This window comes from Drosophila grimshawi, unplaced genomic scaffold, assembly GCF_018153295.1.
Source record: "Drosophila grimshawi isolate 15287-2541.00 unplaced genomic scaffold, ASM1815329v1 contig_848, whole genome shotgun sequence".
In the NCBI taxonomy this organism is placed as follows: domain Eukaryota; kingdom Metazoa; phylum Arthropoda; class Insecta; order Diptera; family Drosophilidae; genus Drosophila; species Drosophila grimshawi.
In genome coordinates, this window is record NW_025063692.1 from 2,756,736 (window position 1) to 2,781,194 (window position 24,459).

At 44.8% G+C, this 24,459-nt stretch overlaps 3 protein-coding genes across 5 annotated transcripts; 2 read left to right on the plus strand and 1 right to left on the minus strand.

Moving 5' to 3' along the window:
* Nucleotides 1–4: 4 nt before the first annotated feature.
* On the minus strand, nt 5–9,634 carry LOC6569228. Of its 2 annotated transcripts, none has more exons than XM_032741453.1 (4): nt 9,492–9,634; nt 8,731–9,422; nt 6,453–8,660; nt 5–362 (listed from the first exon to the last, which is right to left on the minus strand). In XM_032741453.1, exons 1-3 carry the CDS (start codon nt 9,595–9,597, stop codon nt 6,480–6,482), a joined length of 2,979 nt encoding a protein of 992 aa, XP_032597344.1. In that variant the 5' UTR covers nt 9,598–9,634; the 3' UTR covers nt 5–362; nt 6,453–6,479. The 2 variants fall into 2 exon arrangements, with proteins under 2 accessions (XP_032597344.1, XP_001995710.1); XM_001995674.2 differs by lacking the exon at nt 5–362 and adding an exon at nt 6,178–6,391.
* A 342-nt stretch (nt 9,635–9,976) lies between these two features.
* LOC6569181 (malignant T-cell-amplified sequence 1 homolog) lies at nt 9,977–10,981 on the plus strand. Its single transcript, XM_001995675.2, has 4 exons — nt 9,977–10,061; nt 10,127–10,279; nt 10,340–10,642; nt 10,697–10,981. The coding sequence occupies exons 1-4, from the start codon at nt 10,051–10,053 to the stop codon at nt 10,776–10,778; spliced, it is 549 nt and encodes a 182-aa protein (XP_001995711.1). The 5' UTR covers nt 9,977–10,050; the 3' UTR covers nt 10,779–10,981.
* A 1,748-nt stretch (nt 10,982–12,729) lies between these two features.
* On the plus strand, nt 12,730–22,710 carry LOC6569183 (brefeldin A-inhibited guanine nucleotide-exchange protein 3). 2 transcript variants are annotated; one of them, XM_001995677.3, is made up of 8 exons: nt 12,730–12,854; nt 13,314–13,447; nt 14,806–15,449; nt 15,530–15,850; nt 15,917–17,195; nt 17,275–17,648; nt 18,130–18,625; nt 19,548–22,710. In XM_001995677.3, the coding sequence occupies exons 1-8, from the start codon at nt 12,770–12,772 to the stop codon at nt 22,587–22,589; spliced, it is 6,375 nt and encodes a 2,124-aa protein (XP_001995713.2). In that variant the 5' UTR covers nt 12,730–12,769; the 3' UTR covers nt 22,590–22,710. The 2 variants fall into 2 exon arrangements, with proteins under 2 accessions (XP_001995713.2, XP_032597271.1); XM_032741380.2 differs by having other exon boundaries at nt 17,275–17,645.
* Nucleotides 22,711–24,459: the final 1,749 nt, after the last annotated feature.

A 24,459-nucleotide genomic window follows, 5' to 3' on the forward strand; every position in this document is an offset into this window, starting at 1 on the left:
TATATATTTTATTTTATACACTTTCCGCTAGGAATATGCCTGCAGTTATTATTGACACTGTTTGTAATATTTTTTTTGGTATTTATTTGGTTGGTATTTTGTTGTTGCTTCGTTTGTTATTTATTTTATTTTTATGTATGCATATTTGTGTTGCTGCAGCTGCTGCTGCTTATTTTTCTTAAGTTGACTTGGGAGTTTTGCACTGGTTGTTGTTGTTTTTTCGCTTTAAATTATTGTATATTTTATTTTGTTTGTTAATATTTGTACAGCTGTTGCGGCGTAGAGGTAAATGTTGTTGTTGTTGTTTTGTCGCACTGCTGTCGGCTGGTGTTCATTGTTGTTACATTAACTTATTGTGAACTCTAAGAAGACACAAACAGAAAAAAAAGTTAAATAAAAGAGCATTTTTTATTCGTTGTTTGCATTATTCAATTTTTCAACTTGTTTCAAACACACACACTTTAAACTAAAATGCTTTATTATTATTATTGTACTTGTTGTTGTTGTTGACCACAAACATACACAACAAAAAAAAGATTTTAATAGATTTTTAATTTATTTTAAATTACATTTTCCATGTTCATTTTTTTCGTTTTTAGAGTTTGTCGTCTGCTTTTAGCTCGTTTTTATGACTTTATTTACATTTTTTTTCGCATTCGATTTTGTTATTGTTGCTAATTAACAAAATACCAAAAAGAAAAAAATGTTACTTTAATATATGTATAGCTAATCAATTTTTTTTCGGTTGTCACCTGTTGCTGTTGTTGTTGAAAAGCAACAACAAAAGCCAAAAAAAAATACAAAAAAACACAAGCTTCGGAAACCGGTTAAAGCTGCGTCTTTGCTTGTTTCATTTAGCATCAAACAGCCACACACAGCTGAGTTTGTACATGTATGTGTGAGTGCGTGTGTGTGTGTGTGTGTGTGTTGGGTGTCAGTGGAAAAAGCGCCAAAGTTCTGTGCGAGAGCTTTGACTTTTGAGTTTGACTTTGAGTTCGCGATTTGCCACATGCATTTCCGTGTGTGTGCGTCTGTGTGTGTGTGTGCTGTTATAAAATAAAACGCTCATAATACTAGTATAAGAGCTTAGAAGAGCATAAAGTATAACCTTGCTGTTTTTTATTGTTTTTTTTTCCTCTTCACGAAAGAAAATAAAAAAGTCGAAAAAAAATACTCGAGGCACGCATGGAAAATAAATGTCTACTTAATGTATTGTGGGGTGGGGTTGTGAGGGGTTGGGTGGTTGCGGGTGGTAATTTTGGGTCATAGGCAAGCACCTAATAAATGTGCGACCTAATTTCTTGTACACATTGCGGAACAAACACGCAAAACAAAATTAATGGGAAGTAGTTGTAAAAGAAGAAGAAGCAGTAGCAACAGCAGCAACAACAGCAGCAACAACAGCAGCAGCAGCACCAGCAGTAGTAGTGACAGTGACAGTGACACTGGTCTGGGTCAATCACCTGGGTCGCAGTCACAGTCGCAGCCATCATCGAGCAATAGCCACTCTCCCTCTCTCGCATTCTCGTGCTCTCTCGCTGTATTTGCATTACGTTCAAGTGCCGTAAAGCGGCATCGCAATTGCTAGACGGAGACGCAGATTATCGCAATACAACAACAACAACGACGACAACAACAAGAATGAACGAAAGTTTTTTGTGAGCGCAATAAAAAAAAAACAATAAATAAATTATATAATATGCGCCCGCTGCTTGTTCTCGCTTGTTCTCGTTTATTCTCGCCAGTTTGTCATATTATCCCCTCGACACCCCCCCCTTCCCCATTTTCTCTCATTCAACAGCATTTGTTTACTTCTGCTCTGTTTGGTATTTGTGTGCATGTGTGTGTGTGTGTGTATGTGTGTTTGTGTGAGTTTGTGCTAACGGTATGACAGTTAATTACAGAGCGCACTCAAAACTGAGCCAAATAGCTGGCATTGCCATATTACGTATACAACACATAGACATACACACACATACAGACACAGCTGCTTGAATGTGTTTATCTGTGTGTGTGTGTGTGACGACTAGTTTATAAATAGAGCTAAAGATGTGACAATTTCTGTAGTTGATGTTGTTGTTGTTGTCGTTGAGAGCGCATGATTGAATACCAAACGTAGTCTAACTGATAAATCACGCAACTGCGTATCTTGCGAATGTTTGGCTATTGCCACATTCTGTGACACACACACATCCTTTTGAAGCACCGTTGCTTGTTATTTATTTACCAAGTTTTGCGGTATTTTCTCTGCTTCTACAGTGTTACAGAAGATGAACAAAAATATAAGAACATTTCATATTTATATTATATTATAATACTACATATGTATAATTAATAATTAATTCTTTTCAATTCTATTCTATTTGAAAATAAATAAATATATATATATATATATATTATATATATACATTATAGTTCAACGTGTTAAATAACAAGAGATAATCAAAATCACAATATTACGTTTCTATTTCACGATTGACCACTGTAAAACTGATACTGACTTCCGACACCCCCTCTCTCTCAATATCTCTCTCTCTTCTCCACCAAACTGTAACTATTCCTGCTCTGGTCATGTAAACGCTCTGCTGCTGCGAAATGCCTCGACCTGGCCTAACGACAAAACGTTGAGCGTCAACCGCGATGTTGACGACGACATCAGGTGGTAGCTGCTGCCAATTCACCGTCGCAAAAATAGCTTTGTACACACACACACGGACGCGCGCACAGAGAGACGAAACTGTTAAGTATGTACACATATACGTACATATACATACTTGTGCATATTTGTATGTTAAAAGTTTCTCAATTTAGCACGTCCCATCTCGATTGCTGTTACTGTTGCTGTTCTTGTTGTTGTTGCAACTGCATAAGCAGAAAGTACTGTTGTTATTATTAATTGTATACACTGCACTCTCGCTTTGGAGTCCACGCTGCGTATGCGTAATCTGTGCAGTCAAAAATAAAAATTCACTTGCACACTTGTTGTTGCTGCTGCTGCTTCTGCTGTTTCTCTCTCACTCTCAATCTCTCTGTTCGATCAGATTGCTCAGCAAGCTCAGTTCATTGAGTGATGCTGATAATGATTAACATTAATGCACATGTAACTAGAAAAAGCATGTTCTGGATTAACATTCGGAGAACACTTGCTGTTAAGCGCAACTCACTTGCTTATCAGAGCTTACATTACAGGTTAGTCTCTGTGTTTCTTTGTATGTCTGTGTGTGTGTGTGTGTGGAAACGGTAAGGTAAGAAATTATGTATTGTGCTTTAAGCAGCTGCTGCTGCACTGGTATTGGTAGGCACTTGCTGTGTGTTCGTGTGTGTGTGTATGAGCTTCGCCTCTCTGTCTCTCTCTCATGCTTTGTATGCGAGACGTGAGGCGAGGCGACGCGACGCCGCAGCTGCAGCGACGGCGGCAGATGCGACGTCAGCAATAATTTTTTGTGTTGCGAGGAGACAACAAAATAATACTTATAATAAAAAACTCGAATTGTCTATGCGTTTGTGTGTGTAGGTTGTTTATTGTTAAATTGAGGAGAATTTTGCAACAAATACGTCAAGCTAATTGTTAGTAAAATTAATAACTTTTTAAACGTTAGCGCTCAGCGTCGCAGTCGTTTCGCTGCCGCAGTTGACGTTACTGTTAGCTATTGGCGCCGGCGTCGACGACACTTTTTGACATGCGTTCAAATTGAAAACGAAGAAGAAGAAGCAGGCGAAGACGAAGAAAAACAACAAAACTAACACCAAAATAAAATCGAACGAAAATGAAATAAAATAGAAATATACGAGACGCACACACACTCTCTCACACACACACATACACTCACGCACAGCGAAAAGAAAAAAAATCGAAAAATAAAACCTTGAAAACGACACAACAACAACAGCAACAGTAATAATGAAACCGAAAAACTTTATTAGACTTTTAATGAGTGCGTTTTGTTCGTTTTTGCTGTTATTGTTGCTTCCTATTGTTTTTAATCTTATGTTCCTTTGTGCTTGTTTTTGTTGTTGTTGTTGCCTGCTCTTTGATATTTTGATTGATTTGGCGGCAGATAAAACTAAATAAATATTTTCAGGCAAATACAAAATGAATATGCATATATATAAAAATAATTTTTGTTTTCAAAATGAAAAGCAATTCTAAAAATCGAGCCGAACGCAAATAAGCTAAAAAAATGAAACTGGAAATTCATTAATATGTTAATTTTTCTTTTGGCTCACTAATACACACGCACACAAAACATTCACACAGGGAAAGAAAAGGCGCACATGGGCACGTTCAAGCGACATGTGTACATAAATATGTATGTATTTACGAACATACACACATACATATATTTCATGTTGTTGAATGTTGTCTTGTTCAACATTTGTTGCAGTCGCTCTCAAACCACAAGATGGCGTTATCCTCAGCTGTTTACACACACACACACGCACACTCACAGGGAATATGCATTTTTGAGCAATTGTTGCACATTTTCGATTACCGATATACCGATTGCAATTTCGATTTCGAGTTCCGAGTTCGATGCCCACATTTGAGAAGAGAGCGCGCGCGCTCGGCTACAAAAGCGAATCAGCAAACGGCAAAAAAAATATTTTAAAAAATAAAAAAAAATGAAAAAAAAAATAGTTACGAAGACGAAGGCGATATGAACGGAACGCAGAAAACAGAAAACAGAAACTGAATCACAACAATTGTAGCTGTAGCTGTAGCTGAAGCTGAAAGCGAAGCCAGCAATCGGAACAAGCGGGCGAACGGGCGAACGAGCGAACGGGCGAGCGAGCGAGCGAGCGTACGTTCGACGTCCGAACGAACCGCTACAGAAACAGAAATTAATTATATTGAAATCACAAACTAAACTAATCAGCCCAAGCAGCAGCTCGACCGCTGCCGCGAGCGAGCTTCGACACACACACACACACACACACTTTCAAATAGACAGAGAGCGAGAGAGCGGAAGAGCGCGAAAGCAAAGCAAAATAAAGCACTTTGAGTGGGAGAGAGAGCACTATTAGAGTGGGCGCTGAAGCGCTGCGGAGACCTTGAAGTCATTGCGTCAAAAGCCTTGCCTAAAAGGATAACAACCAAAAACAGAAAGGAAAAAAGAAACTACATTCACACACACACACACACGCACAGTTGGCGCTGCTTTTAACGGTGGTTTATGTTAATTTTTGATGTTATGCGTGTTTCTTTATTTGTATTACAGCAACAACTACGCAGCGGCGGCAATAGGTGCTTAGGAGAGACAGAGAGAGAGAGAGGGAAAGAGAGCGCACTGGCTGTCGTTAAGCTTTCGATGTGAACGAAGCTACTTCTGCTGCCCGCACACACTTACACAACAACAATAACAGGCGCCGTGCAACAAAATATGTATATACATATATATACACATACATATATAAAGATATGCATATATATATATATAATTTTTTTTTGTGTTTAAATTTTAATTGAAAAAAAAAAACTCAATATTTAACTGCATCGGCGATATTTACGCAAATTTCGTTTTTGTTACTTTCGCGCTTTCGGCTACAAATGAGAATTTCGCTCAAAACTGCGTCCGACGTCTTTGGACTTGGACTGCTGTTGACCGACTAGCGGCGAACGCAACAGCAACGCCAGCGACTTTAACAGTGTGTCCAGGCCGGGCCGGGCCCCAGGACGCAGAGGCGTTAAATGTCATACAGCTGAGCCCATTTTTGGCTCAAGGAGCTTTCGCTGTTGCTTTCGCTGCTGCTGTTGCTGCTATAGCTGCTGTTATTTTCATGGTCAGAGATGTTATTTGAGCGTAAGCTTTGGGTGAGCTTTGCCTGCATAGCGTATACGCAATATTTGTTGAACTTTGCTCTTTGCTCTTCACTCTCTTATACGGCGGAAGCAATGAATATATTCGAAATGTATATGTTTTCTAATGGGAGTTCATAAAACGCGCGCAAGCCATTTCTCAATATGAAACTGACTTTTACACCCTCCCAAACACACACACACACACAAAAATGTGCGTTTTACGTTATAATCAGTGTTGCCAAGTGTACAAATTGTACTTAATACGCCACTCAACGTATTATTCGAAAGTAATATATACCATTTTTATATGTAGCAACACAGAAATGCAATCGTTTTGCTTATTTCTTTTTTTACAATATATGATGAAACTAACCTCAAAAGTATGCTACGTTTTTTTATTATTTCCATTTTCTTACTTGGCTACAGATACAGTTCGTGTTCTTGATATCTTCTGATGTTCTTCTTTTTGTCGATCTTCATATTTGGTTGTAAATTGCCATTGTTGCCAGACTGGCGTTTTTTTATATTTTGTTTTTGGCGCCATTTCCTAACAGCGCTGTTACACTGTTGCTTAACGTGACATGTATATCGCTAATTGTCGATTGTCGATCGATAACAAATATACATATCGAAATTCAAATTGCGCACTAACCTTTAAATTTTTCTTGTGTGAATTTTGCTATGCATCGCGCAGAACATTGAGTTCCTCGGGAATGGCATAGATGCGCAACTGTTTCTCCATCATGACGTCCTGCAGATTGGCCAACTCCTGCGGCACATACGTCACCCCATCCATGTAGAGCGCCTTGTCCCAGGGACACTCATCCAATGCCATCAGCAGGCAACGTTTGCTCCGCTCAAAGCTCGTCTGCTCCGTCGACAGGGTGCGCAAGTAGAGGCGCCAATAAAGCGAATTGCGACGCAAAATCGCATACTGCTCGGCCTCCAACTGGGTGCGATGCGGATTCGTTGGCAGCAGTGTCTCAAAGATGCTCAGCAAACGATTCTGCAGCAACTGCTGCAAATGTGCACGTGAATGCAGATGCTCGTCGAGATCAGGCTGCTGCTGCTGTTGCTGCTGCTGCTCCACGCAGCGACAGCGTGCGGCAAGCACGAGATGCAGCAGTGACAGTATGCCGGCACGGGTGTGCATGAGTCGCATACGCAGCTTGTACCAGGGCAGCGAGGCGAGGCTGCTCCAGCGTTGCAGCAGCGCCAGATTGCGCGGAAACTCGACGAGCGATTCCTCGAGGAAGCCAACCAGCCGTTGCGACGCTGCTTTGCCGGCTAACTGCAACAGCAGCAGCTGCAATTCACGCAGCTGCTCTCGCCGATGGCAGCAGTAGGACGAGTTGGAGGTGCTGGAGTCCGAGCTCGTCTCCAGTGCAAAGCGAGGCTGTTGAAGCAGTTGCTCCAGCAACTGCTCTGCCGCCATCGTCTGCGCATCGAGATGCAGCTGCAGGCAATGCAAGCGCAACAAGAGCAATAGGCGATCGGGAACAAAGTAATCCTCCAGCGGCATAGCCCTGTCCGTCTCAGTCTCCGGCTCAGCACGCAGAGCATCATCCAACAGTTGGCGACCGTGTGGCAAGCTGCTGTTTAGCAGCTGCAACGCCTCGCTGCCACGCTGCTGCCCGATCATCATCTCTGTGCAGATGAGCAAAGCATGCAATCGATCCACATCCATAGTCAGATCCGTATCCGCATCCGCATCCGCATCCTGGTCGCCCTTGATCAGACGTTGAAGTGTTTGAAGAGCGCTCGTTTTGTCGGCGAGCGCCTCAAAATCGAACATGGCCAGTTCGGTGAAGAAGCGAGTGACGCAACGATTGGATTGATGGATGAGCAGCTGACGCATCGCCTTCCTTGTGCTGGCCACATAGCGATCCGTCTGCTTGCCACACAGCTGCAACAGACGCAGACAGAGCCGGCGAAACCGAAACGAGAGCACTATGAAAATGCGCCGCTTGGGCTCATTATCATCGTCATCATCGAATGCATTGCTGCACTGCAGCAACAGTTGCGCCACACATCGCTGATACAGCTCAAATCCGATTGTGTGCGGCATATAGCTGGGACTAACGCACAGCTGCCGGGACAGCTCCAACACGGCCGACCAATAGACGCCATCGCGTTCCGGTGGCAGCGCATAGCTCAACCGATCCCCCAAAGAGCCGAGCAGCATTTCAATGGCGTCCGAATCACCGATTTGGGAGATGCGAGCCGCGAGGCGATCCGCCAGAGAATTGCTGCGCACCAGCGGCAATTTGGTCAGCTGTACGGTGAGCAGGAGCAAGTGCAGAGTATTCGCACGCTCCTTCAGCGGATAGATATAATGGCAGACATCCGAACTGTAAACGCAGCGCTGCGGATCAAGTTGCTCCTGCTCGTGCTCGTGGTGCTCCTGCTGCTGTTGTGGATATGGTAAAAATTGATAGGCCTGTCGCAGTCGCTCGATGCGTGTCCAAATCTCTGGCATGGGCATGCCCGAGCGCAACACCAACTCCTCGTAATCCAGCAATGGCTGCTCATCCTGGACACTGGCCGCAAAGCACACGAAATCGGTGCGGGGAAAATTCAATTCCAATGCAAGGCGAAGCAGCGCAAACATTTGCTCCAAATTCGCCGATTGGCGCAGAAAGAGGACACAATTGTGATACAGTTTGAGCATCAGTTCATCTGTTTGCTGGCCCTGATCCTTCGGGCCGAGATGCATGCGTCGCATACACTGCTCGTACAGCTGCAACACATCCGGCACATTGCAACGGGCCATTGTGCCCTGTGTGCTCATTATTAGCGCCGTCCACAACGTGTACTCGTACGGCGTGCGTCGCAGCAGCTCCTCAATCTTTGTGGCCACCTGGGAATGGGAGGATTAGGATCAGATCATAGCTATTTTGCTGTCCAGGTGTTGAGGGAGCAGCACTCACCTGACTATCCGGATAGGTGGCACTCGTTGTCTCCACGTATAGCTGCAGCAGTCGCTCATTGCCCGGATGATGATGATCGAGTGCCGTTTCCAGCTGATGCAACTGCTGCTCGGCAACGGCCAAGCGATTGCTCTTGGACACATTCTCGCCCAGCAGCCGATGCAGCTCGAGCCAACTGTCTAATTGCTGCGGCTCGCTGCCAATCGCTATTTTTAGCTCTCGAATGCGTTCCATGCGGCTGCTGCTGGCCGTGATTGACTCGATTGCGCTTGGTTTGGCTATCGCCTGAGATTTTTGGCTGAGCAATTTGCTGGCGTGGCGTTTGCGCTTCTTGTGCGGCTGGCTGTGGTGCCTGGGACGCTGTGCGTCTGCCAAGCGACGCATTTGGATTTTGTAGCGGGGACGCGAGAGGCGCGGCAATGTCTGCCATTCCAGGTGCACCTTGTTCGAGGACTTGTCCACGTAGAACTCAACGTTGCTGGCAAATTCGAGTGGACGCTTGTTCGCACTGCATCCCTCACTGCCGGCCTTACTTGATGCGGATTCCGATTCGGAATCAGATTGGGAAACCGATTTGGAATCCGATTCGCTGTCTGGTTTCGCATCTGTCACAGTCACAGCGACCTCATTTGGCAATTCGAAGCTGGGATTGCTTTGCCATTTGGCAGACTTCGCCTCGAAGGATGCGCCGGCTAAAAGATTTCCAAATTGTAATTCAAACCAATCAACAAAAACAAACATAACTAAATAATAGCAAATACCTGCGCCGCTCAATTGCTGCTCCTGCTGCTGCTGCTGTTCTGTGGCATTCACAACATTCGCCTTTGAATTTTTTCCGTCGGCGCCGTATGCCGGAAAAAGCGACATTATTATTTGTATTATTTTGATTGAAATGTTGTTGACTGTTTTTAATGTTTACAAAAGTGTAGCTGGCTTCAACTTTAGCAGCCTGGCAACGCAAAGCTACTTCGGGCGTTGCCACATAGCCACATAATTAGTTAATTTTATTTGATAAACGATAACTGAAAAACATGACGCTAGCTTCTGATGATGCCCAATCTTGACTTGAAACGCTACTCTGATTTTGCAAAAACTCTCTCCATAACAAAAACAGGTATAATTTTAACATTTTCTTATACTCTGACTATGATGTTTTCGCAGCCCTTGCTGTCTATCGATATGCCAGATATCGATGGTTTTCAAGTGACAATGAGGCATCTTTAGAACGGTGTGGCAACGCCGGCATTATTTTGTGTAGAATTCGCTTATTGCTTGTGCCGATTTTGTCGGCCACCTTTAAATTGAAATAAATTTCGCAAAATGTTTAAGAAGTACGTATAAATGAGCGACTGCACTACTAACCGATAAATACTGAAACTGAAACACCATGATCTAGATTCGAAGATAAGGACAGTATCTCATCGATACAGCAGCTCAAATCATCCGTACAGAAAGGCATACGTGCCAAATTATTGGAGGCATACCCTAAACTGGAGACGCACATTGATCTGATCCTGCCCAAAAAGGACTCCTATCGCATTGCCAAATGGTAAGCGCATTTGCATGCAATGCATAACCATAATAACAATTCAACAATTTGCCACTGCAGTCACGATCACATTGAGCTGCTTTTGAATGGTGCCGGTGAGCAGGTATTTTTTCGGCATAGGGACGGACCATGGATGCCCACGTTGCGTCTGCTCCACAAGTTCCCATATTTTGTGACCATGCAGCAAGTGGACAAGGGTGCCATACGTTTCGTATTGAGCGGCGCGAATGTTATGTGCCCGGGCCTAACATCGCCGGGCGCCTGCATGACGACGTCGGAGAAGGGCACAGTGGTCGCCATAATGGCCGAGGGCAAGGAGCACGCGCTGGCCATTGGCCTCCTCACGCTATCCACAGAGGATATGTATGTATCTATATATATGTGTGTATATATATTATTGACATGCTTTTGTTGCAGCTTAAAAGTGAATAAAGGCATCGGCATTGAGACGTATCATTTTCTCAACGATGGCCTGTGGAAATCGAGGCCCGTTAAGTAGTAGACTAATCAACTAACTGGCAATCTGGCAATTTTGGAGCAACACTAGCCATGCAATCCTTGTCTCATCGGACGCTAAGCAGCAGGATTATTTCTTCCTATTTAATTATTACTTTTCTACTCTATTTTTGTTTTTTTTTTTTTGCCTATTGCGCCAGTTGGAACTATTTAAAAATCGAAATAGATACAAAGGATATAACTGCATTTCAAAATGGTTATAGATGGAAGGGGTGGCAGGGGGAGGGGGTGTGTAAAGGACTCACATGCGCGCCTTTGCATGCAAGCAACCACCTGTGGCGATGGCCAGCGTCCAGTTAGTTTGCCAGAGCTGCCACATTGTTGTGCTACCCAAAACAGCACCAAGCGTAGCCAGACAATTTGCGGCGACACAAGTTAATATCGACAATGAAACAAATCCAAATACATTCGCAAATCAGTTTTTAATCAGTTTTAATTTTATTATTCCCTGTTCTTCTGGACGCTGCATATTGATTTTCCATTAATTGGGCAGCACAACAAATCAGCTGTTAATGGCATAACGGTTAACGAGGCACACACATTGTGCGCTTGAATATGACACGGACTACGTCACAATTTCATAGAGTTCCCAAACAAGTTGTGCGTGAATTAAATAAATTTCTGATTTTGGTATGTTCAAAAATGTAAAATTTTACAAAATGATGATAACAAATATGATTAAGATTATCCGACTTTGCCGTAGCCCACGCGTCCAGTCAAAATGCCAGACACAAACGTTGTGACGGATGCATATTGCTCCCAAGGAGACCTTACTCTTTCTCATGGCAATGAGAGAGTGCGAACTAATGTTACGTTTAAATCGCATGCGCTTTGCGCGCAAGTAACGGTTCATATGCATATGTGTGGGATCTATGTTCGTGTGCATGTATTGTACTTTACCAGCAGCAGCAAGCAGCGTAAAAAGGAATTGTTTTCAGTTTTAGTTGCTGTCAGCATTTGACTCGCAGCACGCAATCGACTAAAACTGCGGCGCTCCTTCTAAGTAAAAAAAGCAGTTAAGAAAACTGAAGGAAACTGCGTTGAAAAACCACAAGTGGTAGACAAGAGTTGAACAATAAACGCTGCATAAAACCGCAATGGCTAAAGAAGAAGAAGAAACGCATAAGTGTAAGCAAACAAAAAATCACAAAACTGCTGTTGAAAGTGTGGCGGCGATTGTGATTTGTAGTTGTGTGTGAGTGTTTGTAGCATATGGGATGAAAAAGGACATTCAATTTTAAAGTGCGAACGTTGCAGCAGTGCACGTATGTGTGTGTATGTGTGTACGTGTGTGTGTGTTTGTGTATGCGCCATTTTATGTAGAAAAAGTTTTTCAAGGAAAACGGATACACACTGTTTGAACTTTATGAAGGTGCAAAATGCAAGAGCAAAGTTTCTTTTCGTCTGTTTTTTGTGTGTGCGTGCGACGTGTGTGCGTGTGTTTGTGTTTGTGTGTGTGTGTATGCGTTTTGTTATCGCTCGAGTGGGCGTGTGACTCATGAGACTTGCAAGTGGTCGCCAAGAGCAACAGCAATACATATGCATGCAAAAAAACACACACACACGCACACATGCATAGGCATGTTGGCAATATAAACAATATGGCGAGCGAATTACAATGTGCCGTTGGAGTGCACTTCGTTACCGTTATACTTGATTATTGATTTTACTCCAATATAATTTCAGTTTTTGTTTGTTTTTTTTTTTTGCAGGCGCTGGCGTTAATTGAGTTGATGTTGATGACATGCAAAGGCGAAACATTCGCGCCTGCCTGAGTAACCCCACAAACAGTAACAACAAAGCGTAAAAGGCAACTAACAATAACAACAACAACAGGAATACCTAAAGCAACAGCGCCAAGCGAAACAACAGCAATCAGTCAGATCGCTAGAGTGGGAAAGAGAGAGAGAGAGAGAGACGACGACGACGAAGTGAGAAGTCGCACATGTGTGTGCGTGTGTGTGTGTGTGCAATATGGAAGACCTTTTTCTGCTAATTATCAAGGAGTCAACGGGCACCAAGCACAATGCGCTGCGACAAACGGCACAAATAGCTTACGGTAAATGATTGCACACGTATACGTGTGTGAGTGTGTGTAAAGTTGTGACCATAACAACAACAAACAGAACCACAACAGCCACAGCAATTAAATGGTAAAAAGGCGAAGGCTGAAAGGCAATAAGGCGCGCATTGAAAACATGCAAAAACGCAATTTCCTTTTTAGCTTTTGTTGTTCATTTTACAGTTGTTGTTGCTGTTACTGCTGCCGCTGTTGTTTTTGTTGTTGTCGTGTCCTGTTCTGTCTCCCCCTTCCCTCAGTCGCCCCCTTTTTTGGTGACAATCATTGGCATTTCCTTTGTTTCTTTCATGCCCGCTTGTGCCTCTCTTTTGCTTTTGACCGCAGATGCGGAAAAGTAGGCAACGTTTTTTATTTATTTCATTCACTCCATTAACAGTTATTTTGATGTGTATGTGTGTTGATAATCAGTTGCCAGTGTTGCCCCATTTGTGTTTGCAGATAAACTTTATCGACAGCATGGCATGCACAGGGATCCATCGCACGAATTGCGCTCCGTTTGCTTTACGGCCCTGCAAATGGCCTTGGACACGAAGCGGCCAAAGTTCATCACAATGGGCCTCAATGGCCTCCATGTAAGTGCAATAAAAACAAATAAAAAATAAAAACCAACGAAAGAAAACTAAAGTGAACTGAAAGCAGCCAGCTATCTCTCGCATGCCGAAGATTAAATACTCTCACAGTCGATTGATCACGAAAATACAATAACACATAAAACAGTTAACAACTTTTGATAGGTTAACCGAAGATTGGGGATAAATCAATTGAAAACGTTGCTTATTTTATGATCAGATCAGTGTTTTTCATATTGGTTCTGGGATCTAGATCTACCCTTAGAGATACATGAAGAGGGTATGCTATGATGAAATGTTAATGAAGTGGATCTTTGAAAAGTATGGGTCACCAAACCAAGCCGCACCTGTTAATGGCAACAAAGACCTGTAACAAAGTATTAAAAATAGTCCCATATCCGAATAGAGGCACATTCTACACAAATGCAATGATTTTTGTAGTTATTTTAAATGTTTTGCATTCAGAATCCTTTCGACTGCACAACATGTATTTATATGGATTCCAAGTCTGGAACAAGTATACTCTTCTATATCCTTGAGAGCCAAGCATTCAACTAATACAAAAAAGGGCGGACGAGTCAATTATCGAACGGGTTCCCTGGCAATTGTGCGCCCTGCTGTATCCGCACCGGAAATGCTCAGACTGACGACGGACAGTCACGGAATATGTGCAAATTGTGAAATGGGTTTAGCTAATTGCCAAGTGGGAGGACTAAGTTAAACCCCTGCCCCCAATAAGCCATCCATCCGTTGTCGCTTTCTCTTTCTCTCCCGCGCGCATCCATCAAAGCAATGGGAAAATGGGGAAATGGGGAAATGTGGAAATGGTTGAAAAAGTGAGAGCAAGGCCAAAGCGAGCATTAGAAATTCCCTTCGGACCGTTTTCTGAGTCGCTAAACCATTTAATGTTTTTAATTTGATTGAAATGCACTTCAAAAAAGGAAGAAAAAACAAAAATGCAACGAAATGAAATTAGAAAAGCATGCAAAGCTGACTTTTCCACATTCAAGTGCGATTTTGTATGAAATTTGAAAGTGCAAAACTGTTTGCTGAAATGGGAAATTAAACCGGGTTTTCATCTGATTTTTAATCAGTTAATTTCGGCTAAAGGTTCCGCTTTGATTCCCTATCAAGGAATCCAAATGTCGTGTTTTGGTCATGAATTTCAAGCGATTTGATTCCCGGTCAAGGAATCGGGGAATGTCGATTCTCAGTTTTGGTTTTAAACTTGAACCGATCTGAAATTTATACAGCCAGAACCAAGTTGGCTTCCCTGAGCGTATATTAAATATAAATTGTTCATTGATATTGATATTGCTAAAGAGAAAAGCTGACAGAGATCTTGGTTTACTTTATCACAGCGCGTCATCAAGGATGAACGTTTCTACATTGGCCTGGAGCCGGAGGATGATTCAGTGTGGCTGCCATCGCAGCTGTTGCGGGCAACGAACGGCATACTGCCATCGACGAGCAGCGAGGACACTGTGGTGAATGTGCTGCGCCTGTTCCTGGCCATGGCCTGCTCCCCGGCCTGCACCCTTAATGGCCGGCTGCTCATCGAGATACTGTCGCGCTGTGGCGAATGCTGGGAGATGGGATCGAGGGCGATTAAGGCGGCATCGCTGGCGGCCGCATCGCAGTGTTTGCGCACATTTTGCGCCTTCCTCATCGAGGAGGCCGAGGAGGTAAAGAAGACGGCACCGGCGGGCCTGATGACCCAGACACAGGCATCGGCTGTCTACAATGAGGTGATACCGGTGATGCAGTGGCTCTGCAGTCGCCTCGTCGAGCCCAACGTCAACAATGCGTCGCCGAATCGCAAATGCGAGAATCCCAGCTCACTGTATCTAACCGAATGCATATTGACTCTCAGCTCGGCGCTGCCCAGAAATGTCCATGCCAATCCACACTTCACCTCGTTCCTCTGGCAAAAGTTTTGCCCAACGCTGGCCGCTGCGCTCGGCTCGCCGGGACGCATTAACCTGGACAAGAAGTTTACCTACAAGTAGGTCTAATCTAATCTTAAATCAAGAATCGATAATCTATAATCGATGCAAACATTTATTTGTTAATCCATCCACATAGGGATGCACTGCATCTGATTGAGAATGAGGCGCGTGGCTTTTTCACCGGGCCGGGCTTGGATGGGCCGCAAGCGCGTTGCGTCTATTTGACGGCGATTCAGCTGCTGCGCATTGCCGGCGCTCATGGATCGCTGCGACCGATGCTGGAGGCGCTGTTCCATCGCATGGTGCTTCTGCCGGCGCCACTCAATCGCACCGAGCCGCTGCGTTGTGTTCGCGAGATCTTCAAGTGTCCCGAGCGACTCATCGATCTGGCCGTCATTCTCTACGTGGACAAGAACACCGCCCAGGGCTGCAGCGATGAGATGGCCCTCTTTCGACTGTGAGTACATAATTTGTCCTTCTTGATCGAATCTCAATCGACTCTCTCTCTCTCTGTGTTGGCCAGGCTGGTAGATGCAATGGAGGAGTGCGCGTATGGTGCAAGTGCCGGTAGCGCAACGGAGGCAAGCCTGCAGGCGAGCGTGGAGTGCATGGTGGCACTATTGGACAGTCTGCAGGTGTTGTGCAGCGGCGAGCTCACCGAATCGATGATCAGCGACCAGATTGTCCAGGTGGTGAATGGACGGCATGATCTGCTCAAGGATGCCGACTACTCGGGCCCGTTGACATATCAGAGCATGGCCAGATTGCCGGCACCGTATCGCGATGCGATCGTCGAGTTCCGCCAGAATGTGTTCGAGACATCGTCGGGCTCGGAGAGCGAATGTGAGCCGCCGCACGAACCGGATGCGGCATCGAATGGATCCGGCGATACGGAGGGGCCCGAAGACGATGAGCCGAGCAGCTCCAGCGATGAGACGTCACGTGTCGAGAATCGTTGGCCCTACTCGCACCTGGAGGCGCCCGTCATCCCCATTCGGACGGACAGCGACAATGATCGCCAGCATGCCAGAGATTTTGCACGTGCTCTGCGATTGGATCTGGTGCCGAAACTGTTGCGTTTGCGCAGCTGCGTCGAACTGGACGAGGCAATGCAGGAGTTCGCATCGGCCGTTTGTCAGGAGAATAGCATGAACTATTCCGATTTTGATTACAATCTGACCGCCATCAATGCGGATGGCATCTATCTGGCGATCTATTCGTCGCTGTTGCTCAGCCTGCAGCTAATGCGTACCGGTTACTATGAACAGCAGCCGCAATCGGCTAAGGATACAATACTGGTGCCGATGTCGGAGCAACAGTTTGTCACCTCCGTACAGAATACGGGCGTGCTCGTCTATCTATCATCGCCGTGGCTCTGTGAACTGTATCAATCGGTGATCGTTTCGAATGTGCTCGAATCGATGACGCGTCAACAGCTCGATGGGAGCGGCCAGCGTTGCGCCCTTGTCGATATGCTGTGCGATGCCGGCGGACTGGCCAACACTCAAATGCTATCCGAGTGGCAGCGTCTGCAGACGGCCACCGTGAAGCAGCAGCACAGCGGCGACGATGAGCAACAGCACGAGAAACGACGCGAGGCCGCCAAGAAATTGTCACGTCGATTGCTCACCTGCTGCTGGGACTCAATGGTCATTGTGCTCAGCTCGGGGCTGGGCGATCTCCAGAGTACCGCCTCCAACAAGCTGGTCGCTCTCTCCAAGCGTACGCTGCGCGTGAAGGCCAAAACGAACAAGTCCAACGGTGAGGCACTCTACGCCATGTGTCTCGATGGACTGCATTCGGTAAGGATTAGGACAACATATATATATATATATATATCCATTCGTTGAACTAATCTCTCTCGAAAATTCCAACACGCAGGCGGCCACATTGAGCAACAGCTTGAATCTGCAGCATTTGGCTGGCAAGATACTCAATTTGTTGGCCTCGAACGTGTGTCGAACGAGCGGGCCACGGATCTCGGCCAGCCAAGCCATGTCCATGGATGTCGTACTCACTGGTGGCCTCAATTTGGGCAGCTACAGCGCCGACTGCTGGCAGAGCATATTTGCCGTCTGCCGCCATGTCAGCCAGCTGGAGCACGAGATCTTTAGCATGCAGAATCCATCGATAGCCGCCTCGCCAGGCAGCAGTCGTCGCGACCTGGAGACGGGCGAGAAGCTCAACAGTGCGTCTGGCAACGCTCACGACAAGCTCAATCTATCCTCCATACCCATCGACGATGATGAAACGTGGTGAGCCCTGTGACATACCCACTACCCACAAATCATATGATTGACAGACAAATCATAGATAGATACTTAGTTAGATGAGGAAACTGCAGTAAACCCCAAAGCACTTCATAGCCAGAAGACGATGAAGACATAGAAGACATAGAAATCCTCAGGCACTTTCCTCAGAAGGGTGCACTTTAGATCTAACTAGGCTGCAGTATATATATATATATAAATATATATATATATATATATATATATATATATATATATATATATATACAGATATATATATATATATATATATATATAATCAGCATTACCAACTGAGTATAGTCTGTCATATTTGACTGTTTACCAATTTTGGTCATTTTAACAGCTTGGTTTAGGGTCAGCGTCAGTGTCAGTGTCATTCAGATCCTGTTGGTCGAGCATTCCCTATTCGTAATCATAGTAGTTTTACAGCCAAGCAACTGAGCATTTTGTTGATCTTAATTCGCAGCGTGGATGTGTATAGCTTCCTGCAGGCGCCGATGCAGAGTCCCAATACGAACGTCACATCGATACTGAAGGTCTATTCGGGCACCAATGAGACGGTGCTGCTTAGCCAGAGCGATACATCGAAGGTGCTGTGCGCCTTGTCGCACCAGGCCGAGAATCTGTTCAGCGATGCCGCCGAGCGTTTGAGTCTGCCATCCTTGTGTCAATTCCTCAAGCATCTGTGTCGCGCCTCACGCGATCAACTCTACAAGAGCCAGGCGGCACGCAAGGGCGCCAACGTTGGTGGCAACAGCAACAGCGGTGGCAGTGGCAGCAACGGCGGCGGCGGCACCACACGCATTTGGTGGCCAAGCAAGGGCTGGAAGAAGCTGGACTCGTTGCCTATGTCCCTGCTGCTGCATCGCATCGGGGATGTTACGCTCAAAGTGTTCCGCAGCTCGCGTCCCCTGCTGCACGTCCTCAAAGTCTGGGCCATAACAGGACCGCATCTGATGGATGTAAGTGCATATTCAACTATGATCTGTATTAGTTCAGAAATGGGTATATCGGACGTCGTGCAACAGTATGCAAAAGGCAGAAGAAAGCATATTGCACATTTATTCGGGATCATTCTTGATCGGTTTTTACCTGACATGAATTACATTTTAGTTCCAAGTTCAGATAAGTATTGGAATTGGAAGCGGAACTGGTTTGTCTACCAATTCAAAGGGGAATCAGTAATTGGGAATCAGAATTGGAAACCAATGTTTCAAATGCTCGTTTGCTCGTGCAGACGGAGAGGCAGACTAAAAGACAGACAGTTAAATATATACTGTAAGAATTGACTCTTGAATGTGAATTCTTTGGATATGCTGAAATGTGTTTGGTATGCCACCGGTTCATGTACCAGTAGCAAAGTGTCGCCGCAATCGGTACTTGGAACAAATTGGGCTGAATGAAGAATGAAGTGAATACGCAAAGGGATCTTTTCGTACCGATTTATTGAGTAATAATGCATGGTTTATTTGTTTTATATTGTTTGTTGCCGTTGCCATTCTATTTACAAGTTCCCCCAAACAATCAATAGTTGCTATCTATGCGCTAACAGATGCCATGTCTTAATATTATCTGCTTACTTCAGGCCGCCCGACAGGTGCGACAGGTGTCAAAACCCATATCTAAATGTAGTCCAGGGGTCGGGGGCATATTTGTTTATTGCGTCTGTGCGCTATCTGCAACGTCCGATTTTCTGTTTTTATATATCATCTACAAAGTACACAGGAACACAGATTTGATTAAGCAAAAGGGTATTTTGTATTTTGAAGTACTCCAGGGTATCTGCGGGCGGGTGTCTAGTCGAGAGCCATTCGAGACTTAGTTTGGTTTAAACTCGCTTACACTCAAGTTGAATTCAAGTTAATTTTGCTTCTTTCTTTTTAGGCCGCCTGCCATCGGGATCGGATGATCTCGAAGCGGGCCATCGAGTATATACATGATATAATAACGGCCCTGCTCGTCGAGCAATCGGAATTGCCGTATTTCCATTTTAACGAGGCGCTGCTGAAACCGTTCGAGAATCTGCTGAGCATGGACACCTGCGATGTGGATGTACAGGATCAGATTGTGGCCTGTCTCTATGAGATCGTTGAGGCACATCGCACCGAAATCCGTTCCGGCTGGCGGCCACTATTTGGAACGTTACGCAACGCACGTAGCCGGATGCTGAATATGAGCAACATCATCGATATCTTTCGCGTCTTCCTCGACTCAGACAATACGCTGGTCTTCGCCAACGCCGGGCTCGATTGCATCTTGTGTCTGCTATCCTATCTGGAGATATCCGGCGGCGGCGGTAGCGGTGCTGGTTCAAATAATAATGCTGCGTGCAGCGATGATAACGATAATAATGCCGCATTCCGACCCACAGATTTCCTGCATGAAACACTGCGTTTTCTCGAGCGTTGCTCGAGCATTTTGGGCTTCATGTACAGCATGCCCAAGTGCCCCAATTTCCACTCGACGTACAAGATTAAGGGCATCTCGTATACGCATATCATTGACGCCAACATACCCAGCTCGATGGAGAATTTCACGTACTTTGGCAACGATTATCTGCAGACGAAGAACGAACAGTATATGATCTCGTATCGATCACTGCACATCGACAAGGATACGATTGTGAAGATCGATGAGATGGACAAGCCGTCGGGTGTGCTCAAAGTGTGGTTCCTGCTGCTCGATGGGCTGACCAATTCACTGATCGTTTGCCCCTATTCGCATCAGGCACCCATCTTGCAAACGATATTTAAACTGTTCAAGAATCTGTTAAACAGTCCCGGCATCGATTTCGGTTTCTATTGCATCAATCATCTGCTGATACCCATGATACAGGATTGGTTGCGTTACATCAACAAGACCGGTGCCAGTTGGCAGCAGAACGAGAAGAACTTCAAGCACTGCTGTTGCATGACCACCGATCTGGTTGTTGAGTTCATTGAGAAGTCTGTGCCGGAACAGCGGCGACTTGGTGCCAGCACCAAGACACGTCTCGCCCAGATCGTACATCCCTCCGATAATCTGCTCTATTCGAAGCTCAAGTTTGTCACCGAGCCCATGGAGCACTCGCAGCAGCAACAGCAACAGCAGCAGCAGCAACACGGCCAGCAATATGCGGACAACAACAGCAGCAGCAGCTCGGCCAGCGACGAGCACACGAATCATCCAAGAAGCAATCACAATCCGACACATCCCGCCGTGAATGTGAATGTGAATCACAATCTGATTGAGTCGCCCACAAAGATATCGAGCTCGGCAACGCTGGCGCTGAAGCAATTGCTCCTTGTGCTCATCGAGTGTGCTGCCCAGTCACAGGAGTCGATTGCCAGGATATCGGTGTCCTGTCTCAAGCACGTCATTCTCTCGACGGGCATGCTTTTCAACGAGTCGCAATGGATGATCGCCTGCTCGGCGATCCATCGAGCGTGCACCGTGACAATTGCCCCGTTGCGTCAGCTATCGTTCGCCTTTCACGAGAAATCGAATAGCTTCTACGGGGATTGTGCCAATGTGAAGGTAGCCGCACGACGCGACAGCACCTTGGAGGAACTGGCACGCATCTATGCGCTCGCCCAGCAGGTCTTTCTCTCCGATAATCAACGTGAACCGAATATGACAACGCCATCAGCAACTCTAACGCCAACTAGCAATGGCTGCTCCTCATCCACCGCCTCAAACGGTTCTTCATCGGCAACCGCATCCGCATCCGTTTCGGCTGCGGCAACAGCAGCGTCGTCCGCTGCTCTGGCGCCGCAATGCAAGAGCAGCTCATCGGCCCAACTGACCGATGATCGGAGCTATTCCTTTCTGCTGTATCCCCTGAACAATGGCTTCAATTCGAATCTGGATAACTTTGTCATACGCATACCGTTCAAGAATCTCGTTGTAGGTCTGCTGGCCAATCAAATGTTGCTCCAATTGGTGGCCAAATTGTTGTTGTCGCGCCTCAAATGTGTCCCGCAGGCGGTCTCCACGTGCATCTTTGACAATTATGCCTCATCGACGTCGGCGCCCAGTCACGATTATGATTTGGACTTTCGCTCCAAGGAGATACTCTTGCGCTGCGTCAAACAGTATCTGATGTCCGCTCTGGAGTTCGATTCCCGTCCCGGCCTCAAGTTTCTCATGCAGAAGGTCTCGAATATTGAGTATGCCGCCAATTTGTACAAACAGATGACCTCATCGTGGATGATCTACTATATAGCGCTCGTCGACTCGCATCTCAATGATATTGTCGTCTACAATCTGGGCGCTGAAGATTTAAATTTCATATTGGAGTCGTGCTCGCGTCTGAATACGACCACCGTGAAGAAGAAGGAGAACTTTGTGCGGTATCTGTTCTGTCTGCAGGATGCGTGGAATCTCGTGTGTGAACTTTATCTGAGCAATTCGACGCTGCACGACATCGACAACAATGGCAAACTGTTGCGTGGCCAGCAACAGAAGCTGCCGATGGTGGCCACCAAGTCCATGTGTTTGGCGCTCAATGGCAACAGCGAGACAACCACGGATCTATCCAACTGCGATCCGACTTCAACGTCAACGTCGACGCCCAGCAAATCGAATCAGCAGCAGCACCAGCAGCAACAGCAACAGGATGATGAAAATGTAACGATGACCACCTTGATCAGTGAATTTCAACCCAAATGCCGGAGCAATCCGTTCGACACAAATCGTCAGGCGGCCAAGACGGAATCGGAGTCGATCTCACCGGAGATTGAGCAGCAGCGGGCGACGAGCATACTTAGGGATTCCAATTATAAGCGGGCAGCACTCGCTCAATTGGTGGTCGCATCGATGGAGCTGCTCCGCTCGTTGCCCAACGAGGCCGAGGAGAATCTAAAGCTATTGATGACGCCCACCATACGGGAGGCATTCCGGCTCGTTCAGCTGCAGGGCAATGAGCTGAGGGTAAACCAGTTTTAGGCAATGCTTGTTGAGTTTTATTTTGATCTGTAGGCGCAGCAAAACTGGCCCCTACACACCCACAACACCCCTGTCTATATCTCTCTCTCTGTCTCTGTCTCTCTCTCTCGCGCTATTTCTCCCTCCCCATCTCTCTTTCTCTCTTTCGCTCTCGTCTCTGTCTCTCCCTCACTCTTTCGCTGTCTGTCTGTCTCACTCTCTCCTTACAATCCAAAAACCGAGCAAATTTAACCAATTCTGAATTCAACTTAACCTCGATTCAACATAACCTCAATTTAAGCAAACTTAATTTTAACCTAACCTCAATTTAAAGAAACCCAAATCGAAACTGATCTCACTTGAGGCAAGGCTAATTGAGAGCAACAAGATTAACTCTGTTTAGGTCAATATAGCCCAATTTCGACCTAACCTCAATTTAACATAACCAAAACAAAAACAAACAAAACAAAAGACAAAAGAAAACCCAAGCAAAGCTAAATTCAACTTTTGTTGTTATTTTGCCATCAGCTGTGTGGCTTTGCATAACGGTTAATCAAGGCTACGTTTTACACTGCACGCTCTCTCTCTCTCTCTGGCACACACACACACACACACACAATGTACCTCTCTAATCCCCGTTCGCCCCGCCCCCCTCGGCAGGCAAAATCATTTCAAAGTAAAAGCTCAACATGTCAACGAAAAAAAAAAACTGAAACGAGAAGAAGAAGCTAGCGCAAAATTGATAACAAAATAGTAGAACTGTAGATCAAAATGATGACGATGTTCAAGAGGAAGAACAATAAGCATAAGAAGAAGCAGCAACAGCAGCAGCAGCAGCGTCAAGCAACGTAGTCTTGTACATTGTAACTACAACTTAGCAAATACCCATTAAAAAGAAGAAAAAAAAACGAAAAACCAAAAACAAGCCAATTCTCCCCGACACCCCCCTTATACCCCCTCTCCCCCCGCAAAAGCAGCCCCACAGCACTTGCCCCATAAATTCCATTTTAGTCACATATATTTAGACTTTCTCTATCTCTCTCTGTCTCTCTATCTCTCTCTGCACTACCCCAAAATTGCTGTAAATTTGATTCTCTTACTCAATCTTCAAATATGCTTAAGAACTTTAACAATACGTAATGTAAAATCAAAAGTAACAAACAAAAAGACAAAGAAATATTTTATAATAGTGGAACATGTGTACCATATATATATATATTTCTATATATATATATATATATATATCGTCGATCGCTATTATATGTTGTGCCTATGTAGCTAACCTAAAAAACACAAGAAAATTCAATATTTTCGATGGCCTTTAAGCGTAGACCGATTCAAAACTACATGTCAGACTATATCTAAGCGCTGTATACATACATACATGCATACACACACACTCACACACACACACACACACATATATATATATATATACATAGATATATATATAGCCTATGAGCTGCTTCAAAACTTCTGTATATCATGTATATTTTCAATAACTGACAGCTGACAAAAATCACACATTTTATACATACATGTATAGATATATAGATATGTATAGTATATATCATATATAATGTGCATGTATGTATGTATTTCCTATGAAAAACCAATTGAGAACAGCTCCTATATATACGCATATATATATATATATATATATATATATATATCAGATTTGAGCTCAATGTTATAGACGTAAAGATGTATTATAGTTATTAATTGGCCTACAAATATTATGAATGCATAAACATAAATGTATAGAGTATATTATTAACAACTATTATTATGCAAATATTATTAATCTAAGCATAAATACATAAATATGTATATATATATAGTTATATATAAACCGAATGTTAACTAACATAAAATCAGTGCCGCCCATTAA